The sequence below is a fragment of the Dama dama genome, chromosome 10 (assembly GCF_033118175.1).
Source record: "Dama dama isolate Ldn47 chromosome 10, ASM3311817v1, whole genome shotgun sequence".
NCBI lineage: Eukaryota > Metazoa > Chordata > Mammalia > Artiodactyla > Cervidae > Dama > Dama dama.
In genome coordinates, this window is record NC_083690.1 from 21,186,122 (window position 1) to 21,199,941 (window position 13,820).

At 38.8% G+C, this 13,820-nt stretch overlaps 1 protein-coding gene across 2 annotated transcripts in view; it reads left to right on the forward strand.

Annotated features, from left to right (window-relative positions):
- The window catches only part of METTL9 (methyltransferase 9, His-X-His N1(pi)-histidine), a 47,347-nt gene that overhangs the window by 15,830 nt on the left and 17,697 nt on the right, over positions 1-13,820 (forward strand). For both annotated transcript variants that reach the window (XM_061153000.1, XM_061152999.1), the window contains exons 3-4: positions 482-691; positions 8,521-8,705. In XM_061153000.1, coding sequence (XP_061008983.1) covers positions 482-691; positions 8,521-8,705 — 395 coding nt within the window. The remainder of the gene's footprint in view (positions 1-481; positions 692-8,520; positions 8,706-13,820) is intronic.

Consider the following 13,820-nt stretch of genomic DNA (forward strand, 5'->3'; position numbering starts at 1 on the left):
AGTTTCATATTGTAAGTGGCTTCCCCCGCCCGCCCCTGCCGCCAATTTGCTTTTTCTGCTCAGAGTTATTGGCTAGTGTTGTGGTCTGATTCTGTTGGCCTGACATTTTTTTAAACTGATATACATGTTTTCTATTACTCCTTCCTATTTTGACTTCAATTTTTCACAGTCCTCTTTTCTTATATTTTCCTTCTTGCCTTCACCCCTTTTATTCCTCTCCCTGTCCCCACTCTTTTGGGTGTACTGTTGGCAGCCTCAGACACAGATGATGATACTTGGAGGTGTTTTCTTACTTTGTTAACTTTGCTTTTTAACCATGAATCATATAGACGATGACTATTTTAATCATATAATCTTATAAAATAAGCATTTTGTAAGTTCAGGAGGCTGTTGGGGCCATGTCACTGTTTTGTGTGGATGTTGGGTGGGAGTGCTTATTTCATACAGAGTCATCCATTCTTGTCCTTTTTCTCTTTTCCAGGTTGCTAGGAAGAGGCTCAATGTTTGTGTTTTCACCAGATCAGTTTCAGAGACTGCTTAAAATTAATCCAGACTGGAAAACCCATAGACTTCTTGATTTAGGTGCTGGAGATGGAGAAGTCACAAAAATCATGAGCCCTCATTTTGAAGAAATTTATGCCACTGAGCTGTCTGAAACTATGATATGGCAGCTGCAGAAGAAGAAATACAGGTATAGTTTTTAGACATGGTTTAGAGTATATTTCTTGGTTTTAGATGTGTTTCTTCTTAATATTATTTTATTTAAATGATACAAATCAGAAACAATTTTCCATGATGAGGAATTTTAAAAAAATTTTTCCATGTTACAGCTGACCCTTGAATAGCGCAGGGGTTAATTCACATATTATTATAGTCAGCCCTCTGTATCTGCAGTTACTGCATGTCCATGGATTCAGCCAGCACCAGACCATGTAGTATTGTAGTATTTACCTTTGAAAAATATGGGTCATGTGTAAGTGGATCCAGGCAGTTCAAAACCACATTGTTCAAGGGTCAGCTTACAATTAAGTAGAAATTGAGAGAGAAATCCTCTTTCCTTGGCAGTGTTTTTCTGAACTTGAGGTTTTGGCACTGTAGGGAAGAAGAGGGCTTCCCTGGTGGCTCAAATGGTAAAGAATCTGCCTGCAATGCAGGAGAACCAGGTTCATTGCCTGGGTCGGGAAGATCCCCTGGAGAAGGGAATAGCTACTCCCTCTAGTATTTTTGCCTGGAGAATTCCATGGACAGCAGGGCCTGGCGGGTTACAGTCCATGGGGTCGCAAAGAGTTGGACATGACTAAGCGACTAACACATACACAGAGGAAAAAGGCAGGTGAGAGACAGTTTGGAAAAGAGAGATCAAATGTAGGGACTTGTTCCCTAATTTGAACCTGACGTTCTCAAATCTTGTTTTTTGTTTATTTATTTTTTTAATTAAAAAAACTTTTAAAAAATTTGTGATAAAAATCTATGACAAAAAATTACCACTTTAACAATTTTCAAGTGTACAGTAGTATTAAGTATATTTACATTGCAGTATAACCACTATCACCATTCATCTCTAGAACCTTTTTATCTTTCCCAACTAAAACTTTATACTCATTAAACTGATTCCCTAGTCTTGTCTGGAAGACACTGTTCTACTTTCTGTCTCTGTGAATTTGACTACTCTAGAAACCTTGAAGAATTGTACAGTATTTGTCCTTTTGTGACTGGCTTATTTCACTGAGCATAATGTCTTAAAGTTCATCCATGTGGTAGCATGTGTCAAAATCTCCTTTCTTTTTAAGCCCGAGTAATATTCCATTTTATGTATACCAGATTTTGTTTATCCATTCATTTGTCAATAGACACTTGGGTTGCTTCTACCTTTTAGCTATTGTGAATAATGCTGCTATGAACATGGGTGTACAGATGGTTGTTTGAGTCACTGCTTTCCCTTCTTTGGGGTACGTACCCAGAAGTGGAGTTGCTTGATCGTATGGTAAGTTGGTGTTTAATTTTTTGATGAATTGCCATACCTTTCCACAGCAACCGCACCATTTTACATCCCACTTGGAGTGTACAAGGGTTCTAGTTTCTCTACATCTTTGTCATACTTGCTATTTTCTGATCTTTCTTTTTTTTTTAAATAATATTCTTCCAGATGGATGTGAATTGAGAACTCTTGGTTTTCAGACCATCCACTGCTTGAGAGACTTAGGAAGAAGGTTATTCTTTATTCAGTATGGATTCTGTTGAATGGAAGAAGGTGCTGAGTATAGAATGTGAGAGGTAGAGGTATATAACCTGCCTCCTTTGATATTTTGGAAGCCGGCGTTAGACTAAGAACAATTACATCCTCCCTCACTTTCCGACCCATCTAAGTTTGTAAGTAAGAGATTAATTTAGGAACAGACTAACCCTAGAGACAGAACATGTTAGCATAGCTCTTGGAGCAGGATTAGTTTTCAACTTTGGAAAACAGATTTTTTTTAGCCTGAGGAAGAGAATACCAAGTAGGAAGGAGGGGGAAGGATTACTGTAAGTGGGGTTTTGCATGCTAAGTCGCTTCAGTAGTGTCCAGCTCTTTGCAACCGTATGGATGTCAGGCTCCTCTGTCCATGGGGATGCTCCTGGCAAGAATACTGGAGTCGTTTGCCATTTCCTCCTTCAGGGAATCTTCTCGGCCCAGGGATTAAATCATGTCTCCTGCACTGGCAGGCGGGTTCCTTACCAAGTGAAAGGAGGAAGAGGGTGTAGTCTGTGGTGTAATCAAGCACAACAAAAGCCTGAGAAGTTGAGTTAAAGGTAAGGGAGATGGACCTTCCTAAGAGCTTGAGCATTCCAGTCCTTGTCACTGTCAGTGTTTAAGTGGCTCTTAGGGATGTTATAGCAGACTTATCTGTGTGAGGTTGATTTGTAAAATCCAGTAGTCTGTCTCAGATTAGATCCTTGTGGGTCTGTGTGGTGGTACTTGAAATATATTCCTTCAATTAGAAATTAATTCACCATGTCAAGGCTTTGACCTTTGTTATAACAGTGACTTAAATCATGCCCAATTTCTAATTTGACTCTCTTCCATGTTTTGAAGTGAATATGGGGAGGAAGATATTAAAAATATGTCTTCCAGTGATTTTTCTCCCACCTACCCTGAGCCATGTCTTTGCTTGCTTGCCTGCCTGCCATTTAAACCTTTCTAGAGACTGAGTGGCCAAATGGAATTTTAAGTGAGACTTCAGATGTTCACATTAGTGATTCAGTACATGTAGAGTTTGCATGTTATGTTACCTGATGAACTTGTACACCATGTAAAAAATACTTAATTTGGGAGAATTCCCTGGTGGTCCAGTGGTTAGGACTCAACACTTTTTCACGGCTGTGATCCAGGTTCAACCCCTGGTCAGGGATCTAAGATCCCACAAGCTGCATGGAGCAGCCAAAAACAAAATGAAACGACGACAAAAGCTGACCTTCCCCCCTAACACACATGCCAAAATGTTTTTGCAGTTTGACCTAGATAGGGAATTCATACTGGTTGACACTCCCTCCATGATGTTGTTACTATGAAATAAAAGCATATTCACAAAAGTGGCAACTTTTGGTGCAGTTTGAGGTTTTAATGGACAAGTGGTAGAGTTCGTCTAATCCATGATGGCAGGGCAGACTTTTAGCTTACTTCCACGTTTTGTTTTTTTTCTTTCTTTCTGTCTTTCTTTTTGGGAGGTAGCTATTTTTTGTTTCTCTTCAGTATATGGGCCCACGAAAACCTGGCTTTTTAACAAAGGTTCTGGGTTTTGTTTTGAAATAAATCAGTAAAACAGAAAATGGCCAGATTTCCCTCTGCACTGACTATTGTTTATGCCAGAAAGCCTGATCATAAAATTTAAGGATGTGGTTTTGATTTTTAAAACAAAAATAAAACTTTTCTTTACATTGTTGGTGTTTTGGTTTTTTATTTAGGATCTATCACAATACTGATTGCTTTGTTACTTCTCTAAGGAAGGTGTACTTTAAATCCTCCTCGAAGGCAAGCTATTACTTAACTCACTTTCTTGAAAATAATAACTCCCTGAACAGACACCTTTCTTCTTGGGTTAGAAATGCTGTTTTGTAAGAGTCATAGATATTTAGGAATGGATTATACAATTACTTTTTTTTAATTTTAAGTTTTTTAAAAAATTTATTTTTGTCTTCACTGGGTCTTTATTGCTTTGCATGGACTTTCTCTGGTTGCAGCGAGCAGGGGCTCCTACTCTTTCGGTGCATGGGCTTCTCATTGTGGCGGCTCCTTTTTTTGTGGAGCACAGGCTCTAGGTGAGCGGGCTTCAGTAGTTAGGGTACACAGATCAGTTAGGGCACACAGACTGTTAGGACACACAGATCAGTTAGGGCACACAGACTCAGTTAGGGCACACAGACTCAGGGCACACAGACTCAGGGCACACAGACTCAGTTAGGGCACACAGATCAGTTAGGGCACACAGACTCAGGACACACAGATCAGTTAGGGCACACAGACTCAGTTAGGACACACAGATCAGTTAGGGCACACAGACTCAGTTAGGGCACACAGACTCAGTTAGGGCACACAGACTCAGTCAGGGTACACAGACTCAGTCAGGGCACACAGATCAGTTAGGGCACACAGACTCAGGGTACACAGACTCAGTTAGGGCACACAGACTCAGTCAGGGTACACAGACTCAGTCAGGGTACACAGATCAGTCAGGGTACTCAGACTCAGGGCACACAGACTCAGGGCACACAGACTCAGGGCACACAGATCAGTTAGGGCACACAGATCAGTTAGGGCACACAGACTCAGTTAGGGCACACAGACTCAGGGTACACAGACTCAGTTAGGGCATACTCAGTCAGGGCACACAGACTCAGTCAGGGTACACAGACTCAGCAGTGGCGACTCGTGGGCCCTAGTGTGCGCACCCTGTGGGCTCCAGTAGTTGTGCACGGGCTTAGTTGCCCTACGGTATGTGGAGTCTTCCGGGACCAGGGATAGAAGCTGTGTCCCTGCATTGACAGGCGGATTCGTATACACTGCATCGCCAGGGAAGTCCTATACAGTTATCAGGTTGGTATATAAGTAATTGCGGTTTTAGACTGTGGGTTTTAAATCATTATAACTGAGCTCAAACACACCTTTATTAATCAAAAAGGAACCATTGCAATCAACACATTTTTGCCAATGAAAAAATGAGTTTTTTCCTGTAGCATAAATGTCTGTGCTTCAGGATTTGATGAACTCTTGAAAAGCATTTTCTGCCTCCTGATGGTTGTGGAAGCGTTTTCCCTGCAGAAAGTTGTCGAGATGCTGAAAGAAGTGGTAATTGGTTGGCAAGAAGTCAGGTGAATATGGCGGATGAGGCAAAACTTCGTAGTCCAATTCTTTCAACTTTTCACGTGTTGGTTGTGTGACATACAAGTTGGGCATTGGTGTGGAGAAGAATTGGGCCTGTTCTATTGACCAATGCTGGCTGCAGGCATTGCAGTTTTCAGTGCATCTCATTGATTTGCTGAGCATACTTCTCAGATGTAGTGATTTTGCTGGGATTCAGAAAACTATAGTGGATCAGACTGGCAGTGGACCACCAGTGACCATGACCTATTTTTTGGTGCACGTTTAGCTTTGGGAAGTGCTTTGGAGCTTCTTCTTGGTCCAGCCACTGATCTGGTCATAGCTGGCTGTCATATAAAATCCACTTTTTGTCAAACGTCACAGTCTGATCGAGAAATGGTTCATTGTTCTTGTGTACAATAAGAGAAGACACTTCAAAACGATTTTTTTTATTTTATGTCAGCTCACGAGGCATCCACTCATTGAACTTTTTCACTTTTCCAATTTGCTTCAAGTGGTGAATGACTAGAATAGTTGACATCGAGTTCTTCGGCAACTTCTTGTGTAGTTGTAAGAGGATCAACTTCAGTGATCCTCTCAACTGGTCATTGTCAACTTCCATTGGCGACCACTGCACTCCTCCTCTTCAAGGCTCTCGTCTCCTTTGCAAAACTTCTTGAACCAGCACTGCACTGTATGTTCATTAGCAGTTGCTGGGCCAGATGCGTTGTTGATGTTGCAAATTGTCTCTGCAGCTTCATGATGAATAAAAAAATCACTCAAATTTGCTTTCTATCTAACACCATTTCTGCAATCTAAAATAAATATAAACAGCAAGTAATAAGTCATTAGCAAAAAAAAAACATAAAGTGAGAAGTGCACATTAAAATGATGTATAACATAACTACATTTATTTAAGAATGAATTCAAATATCAAATGGCAGAGTTCAACAGTGAAAACCTGCAATTACTTTTGAACCAACCTAATAACGTTTTGATTATGTACACTAACAAGGAATCGCACAATTCAAATGACAGTAAATAAAAACTGTTCTTTGGCAGGAAAATAATTTTGGCAGCATGGTTAGTTCCTCAGACTGCTTTTACCAAAAGTTAATGTGCGTGTTAGTTTATGTGATCTGAATGGTGTTTTATAGATGGTGGAGGATACCACTGTATGGCAAGATGCAGACTGGCAGTGGGCTTGGATGGGCTTGGAATTACATCTGCATGAGTAGGTCATACATGGGTAGTTCAAAAGGAGTTGTGTGTACATTTTTGACACCAGAGAACAAAGATCTTTAATGTAAATTTTAAAGATGCTTGACTTTAATGCATTATCTGTAAGTTAAGGATCTTTCTTAAAAAGAAAGGAAAACATTGTAGTTAATTCTATTCCTTATGTTCAGACTCTTCTTTTTTTTAAATGGAAAGATACTGGAAACTGAATGGCTAGCCATTCACTCTCAGCCCACCACCCTAGAAGCATTTCTACAAAGACTGATTGTTAGGTTCTTTCTGACCTGTATGGAGAGAGTTAGGTTCATTGTCTTGAATAACCTACTAGGAGAGTTCCCAAGCTGTAATTTCTACTCTGCTCGTGATTTACAAGAGCTTGGACAAGTCACGTCTTTCATTTTTCTTATAAGAGGAAATTTCCTCTTATAAGAGAGGAAAATTCAAACATATTGTTAGGATTCCTGGGCTAACATGCAATTTGAGTGGGGCTGGTAAATTTGTCTTTATCAGTGGAACTGAGTTTACAAATAGAAATCACAAAATAGAAGTAAAGATGAAGTGGGACTCTGTAGTTTTAACTGTCCTGGTTTTAAGGCTATCAAGATTTTAATTTTCTGTTATAAGCATGTGTTTCTATCTTTCAAAATAACCAACATGGAAACTACCTATCTTCAAGTGATTCTGAGATGGATTTGGTGAGATTTATTCTAGATTAAAACATGCCAGTGATGTTTGGCTTCTGCTTTGTTGTAATCAGGTCTAAGTTTATTTGTTTTTTTGAATCAGATATATAGTTTGTCTTCTGCAAGTTTATGAATTTAAACTGGCTGGTCGGCTAAGGTATTAATATACAGACAGCCTTTAAAAGTGATTTTGGAGCTCTAATGCCCCACTTATTTCAAGTGACAGAAATCTGACTAGCTCCTTGAAGTTCGTCAGTGTTGTTTTGGAGGAGGCTTTAGTTTTTTTAAAAATATAGATTGAGAAGAAGATGCATCTGAGTAGTTTGCATTTCTTTTTATTCTGCTATGCAAAAATGTTCTGAAATGTCATAAGATAACCTGCTCAGTGTGATCCAAGACTTGTTTAAAAGGTCCTTTTTCTTGTTTCCTTTTGCTCCTGTCTCTGTCATAACATGCCTCACCTACCACATTTTGATTGATGTAACCAAGCAGGAGTGAGTAATTAATAGAATTGCCTTAACACTGTGACAAAGACTTGCTATCAGGACTCCTACGCTCTGTGAGTAAAACACTGTAAAGGACTAGAAAGTGTTCTTAGGGCACAGAAGGCAGGGAGGGGAGAGAGGGAAGGAGAGGGGAGAGAGTGACTGTGTGCATGAGATACTGAAGCGCTGAGAGAGGTGTGTTAACCATGGTCTTCACATACTGTTTTAGTAGGATGTCCCGTGCTTTATTTTTTCTATAGTTATTTAGATATGAAGATTCTAGAGTATGAAATAGTATCTCTCTCCTAGAACATAGATGTGCGCAAAAGATCAAAGGTTGTAAATGGAAATTATCTTATATCACCCTAGCCATTCTTAAAATAGGAGGCACCCTATTTTAAGAATAGAAAACACGAATATATGATGTATTCTACACTTACATCTCAGTGAATGTAAAAGTAGAATTCTTCGTTCATTAATTGATGTTCAAGAATTTGATGCCATAGTCTCATAAACATTTCTATCACCTTTATCTTGGTACTTACTCAACATACTAATTCTTACAAAGGAAACTTTGTATGTTTTGGAAATAGGTAAAATGCCGAATTTAAAGAAATATGGTTCTTTACTTTTGCGTGGCCATTTTATTACTGCAAATATAAATTATAAATGATTTTGAACTTACTTTGATTTGGAAGACAAAATTAAAGTCTTTACTGGCATCTAAATATTTTTAAAGATGTCTTTAAAGGTTTTTGTATCTTTCTGATTTTTCCAGAGTGCTTGGTATAAATGAGTGGCAGAAGACAGGATTCCAGTATGATGTCATCAGCTGCTTAAATTTGCTGGACCGCTGTGATCAGCCTCTGACTTTGTTAAAAGATATCAGAAGTGTCTTGGAGCCAACCAGAGGCAGGGTCATCCTTGCTCTGGTCTTACCTTTTCATCCCTATGTGGAGAACGGTAAGTGTGGACACCACTTAGTAGGCCTATTATCCAGCATTGGTGTTTGTGATTCTGTGCTGTGCACAATTAGATGCAATCTGGTATTTCTTAGAATACCCTGAAATTTAACAAAGTACAGTTAACCCATGTAAAATATCGCCTCAGTTAATGTTTGTCTTAATGTGGATTTTATAGTGCTCTCTTTGCACTCTCTTTGCAGTGGTAATAATTAATACTGAGTTGGATTTGCCCACTCAAGATTAAAAGCCTAAAATACTTTTAAATGGAGCCTTCACTACTAACTTATTAGCTTTTTGAGCTGAGTCAAGCCGTAAATGATGCCTTTTAATCTACCTGAATATACTTGTTAAATGTCATAGCTATCTTGTATTTTACATCTCTTGTCCCTAAAATGATAAATGCTATTGTTATCCATTTTCCCTTTTGAAGACCATTTGTGTCCCAACATGTATCATTTCTTTGACGTTTGGTTTTTCAGTCGCATGGTCTTACTCTCTAACAATACTGAATGAAGACTATCTCAGAAGAAATGGTTAGATTTTATGCTGCTTCATATTTACTATGACTTTTGGCCATAGTCACATTAATTCACACTTGGCTTTAGCTTATGTGATTTGCATTTTAGATCATGTTGAAAGTTTTGACTTTAAGCCTCGTTTGCATTTTTGTAAGTTATTGTACAATAATGTAAAATTTATTTATTATGTAACACACGTTAATATTTGAAAATCTTTTTCTCTTTTACTGCCTTGTTCAACTTTGGATTCAAAAACGTCTTTAAGAACTTGCTGACATTCTTGAGAAGTCCAGTAATATTTTGCTAGCATCATAGTTATCAAATACCTGTAAAAATCTTCATCCTGAGGAATAATGCTCTAGTTTGCTTATGACCATGGGTTTGTGGTGCCACTCACTTGCTCCTTTGTTTCTTCTTGTTCTTATTTTTCCCCCCTCAGGTCTTAGTCCCTTCTGATTCAATGCTTGTCTTTAACGTTTACCAAGTGCTGTAGATTTGTTGTTGATGGTGGGGAAAATGGAGAATTCTTTAGACATAGGAGGGTAGGAAGGAGAATAGATAGAATAGATGTCCCCCCCGCCCCTCCAATCTAGCATCTCCATTTTTGCATTCCTTTGTTGTGCCATTTTATCATGGTAAAGAAAAATGCTTGAACGTGTGAGTGCCATACCACGCATGTGTTTGTTGTGTAGGGAAAACCTGGTAATGTCATCCTTGATAGTTCAGTGGCCTGACCTCGCTTAAGTGCTGTTCCCTCTGTAATTATACCACGCCTCCACCTCACTGCATTGCCATCACCAGTCATCAGCTGGCAGGTCCGGGCTTCCCGTGTCCTGTTGGGCAACCACACGATGGAACTTTAATGCTATTTCCTGGCATAGCAGGAGGTGGACACGAGCAGGGGAAGAAGCATCAGTCTAAACATGAAATCTATTTCCTTGTGTTTCTGACACTAAAAATTGAGAGGACGTTAAACTGGACAAGAGGGCAGACTCTAGTCAAGGACTGAAAAGAGACCCCTTGCTTGTGGATGCGCCGAGTTGCCTGTTGATTGAAGGGGTCTGGTGTGTGGCATGGAGCACGCCTGAGGTGCAGAGCCTTGTTGCCGTGGGTGACCTTTGGTGACCTGTAGGTTTTGTAGGCTGCTTGTGGTGCTGTTATTGCTTCCTTTCTCTGCGTTAGATCCTGGTGATTTCCATGTGACCCCGTGTGAAGACTCATGAGGTACAAAGTGATCTTGCTATGTGAGTTCATGAATACAGGGCTGGTTTAAGGATATCTGAGTATGCTTTGCATTCTTGACTCAGTTTATTTTAACAAAAGCAATTGTAGATGAAGTAATTACTGGTATAGTTTTTTTCATTGGTCTTAAAGTTGAACAACAGCAGTTTTATTGCTTAGATGAATTTGGGGGAAAAATGCAAAATATATCTTTCTAATTTCAGTTTGTTTGGTGTACTGACCCAGTTCTGGTTAGGGGTTAAATCTCACTAGAATTATTTCAAGCATCAAAAAGGGGGAAAGTTTGTAATTAAGAAAAGGAGACTTATATTGCAAAAATGAAAATTTAGTGGTGTTTAATTTTTAAAAATTGTGATTTTTATAAAAAGGTAATTCATGGTAAAAAAAAAAAAAGTGTTAAGCAGCTTCCTAGAGAGTATATAATGAATTTTCTCATCCACTCCAGTTCCACAATCTTGTTCAGGTTTCTTGACTATTTTTCTAAAGATAGCCTGTACAACTATGCTTGGACATGAAAAAAACTGATTCTATAATCCAAGCCCATTATAAATAGTTTTGTTGCCCTTTTTCACTTAAGTATATCTAGGATATTATTCATAAGTATCTATATCCTTGTCTGCATGTAAGCATTGGTGTGCTGGAGCTGGTTTTACGGGCTCAGGAGAGCTGACTGTTGTATTGGCAGGAATTTAGTGAGCTGGTTGTTAAACTTGGCCATTATTGAAGTTGACCTCGATGGGAGTACTTAAACCATGGACATGGGCAAACTCTACAGATAGACTCTCCCTTCTTCTAGCTCATTGGTAAACATTTACCAGAACACCACTGGGCATCGGTAACTACTTGATGAGGCCTCTGTTGACGTACTTATAGATCCTGGCAGTTTGCTTTGTAAAGACAAGAGAAATGAATATTCTTAGGCAAGTCTTGCACACACGTTTAAGTAGATATCGGGATGTTATAAAAAACAGAAGGAACAACTAAAAAATAAGAGTTTATTTTAGAAGAGTGATTCCAAGGTTGGTTAATTCAGTGATGAAAGCACCCATTGAAGTTCAGAACTTGCTTTCATTTCTTCATCTTCCGTGTGTTGACATCCCCCGAAGTTACAAAACGGCTGATGCAGCGCCAGGCATCATGTGTAGGCATGACAGCCTTGGAAAGAAAGAAGCATTTTCTCCCATACATTTTTTTTTTTTTTAAGTGAGGGAAACCTTTTCTAGAAGTCTCCCTGGTACATTACACTTTAGGTCCCATTGATCCCTGGGCCAGGAAGAACCCTTGGAGTAGGAAATGACAACCTACTCCAGTATTCTTTCTTGGAAAATTCCACAGACAGAGAAGCTTGGCAGACTATAGTCCACAGGGTCTCAAAGAGTTGGACATGATTGTGTGATTGAGCATGCTCATAGGCACTGAACTTGCAGTGAAGGTGAAAGGGATACTTCTGTGCTACAGAATATCATTAAAAAAGCATTTACTGAGTGATGCTGGAGATAAGTGAGCGGAAAAACATACAAGTATTTTTGTCTTCATGGAGCTTAGTTCTAGTGAGGAAGACGGATGGTAAACAAACGGCATGTTGTTGGTGATAGGTGTTATGAAGAAAAATAAACAATAAAGGTAAGAAAGGGACTTCTTGGAATTGGGAGTTGGGTTTAGGTGGTGTAATTAGGTGGTGTAATTAGGATGCTCAGGGAAAGGCCTCACTGAGAGGGTGATGTAGCGAAAAGACTGAAGGAAGTAATGTTTAAGGTTGTCTGGATGATACATTTCTAGGAGTGGAACTCTTTGTTAAAGAGTTAGTTTTCCAAATAGCCACTTTGTGATCCTAACACCATTTACTGAATGATTCATCTTTCCCTAATGCTTTGAAATGCCACCTTTATCATGTATTGTGTGTGTTAAGTCACTTCAGTTGTGTCTGACTCTTGGAGACCTATGGACTGTAGCCCACCATGCTCCTCTGTCCATGGGATTCTCCAGGCAGGAATACTGGAGTGGGTTGCTGTGCCCTCCTCCAGGGGATCTTCCTGACCCAGGGATCAAACCTACATCTCTTACATCTGCTGCATTGGCAGGCCTCTTATGTCTGCTCTGTTGGCAGGTAGGTGCTTTACCACAGTGCCACCTGGGAAGCCCTTCTATCATGAAGTCCTACGTTTGTCTCTATTCTCTGAAAATTTATTGCCAATACCAAACTATTTTAATTACTGTAACTATATCATGCATGTTAATATCATAGCACTAGTCTTTCCTCATCAGTTCCTTTTAGATTTTTCTTGGCTTATTTATTTAGCAGATCAATTTTAGCACTAGCTTGCCTAGTTCCCCTATATTAAATTTATAGGTTAATTTAGGGAGTATTGAGTCTTCTAGCTGATAATAGTATGTCTTTTAATTTGCTCAGTTATGTTCTTTCATAACAAAATTTTCTTCATAAAGATCCTGCCCAAGCTTTGTTAGATTTATTCTAATGGTGTGTGTGATATTATAAATAGGATTTTTCTTCATTGTGTAAACTATAAAAACTTCCCTGCTTTATATAATTGACAAGTTTTTTTTTGTATTTAAGGTGTTCAACATGATGATTTAGTATACATATACATTGTAAAATGATGACTGCAGTCAGCACATTCATTACCTAGTTACCTTTTGTGTGTGTGTCTGCAGAATGCTTAAGATCTATTCTTTTAGCAAATTTGAAGTATACAGTTTAGCATTATTAACTATAGCCACCAGGTTGTACACTAGGTCCTCAGAATTTGTTTCTCTTAAACCTGAAAGCTTGTATCCTTTGACTAACATCTGAGTTCCCCCACCCACCAGTTCCTGGCAACCACCATTCTGTTCTCTGGTTCTACTAGTTTGACTTGTTTCAATTTCAAGTGTGAGTGAGATCATGTAGTATTTCTTTTTCTGTATCTGGTTTATTTCACGTAGCATAATGTCCTGTGGTTTTATCCATGTTGTCTCAAATGGCCCTCCGGATATTATGCATAACACAAGGAAAGCAATTTTGTGTGTGTGTGTTTGTGTTTGTACCAGTTTTGTAATTATTTATTGGATTATTTTAGTGTTTCCAGTAGTTTCCTCCATTGATTCTCTTGGGGTTTTTAAAAAACACAGTTATAACATCTGCAGATGGTTTTGCTACTTCTTATTTTTAGCCTTTTTTTTTGGGTCCAAGTTAATTTGTAGTTACTTCCAGAAAATGTTTTAAAAAATGGTGGAAACCTTTGGTTTTTACTTCAATGAAAAATATGATTCTGTCTTTTGGCCTGAGATGGCTGTTTGGCTAGAGATACAGTATTTTTCAAAAATCCTATTTTATTAAGAGTAAAAAAGTCAGG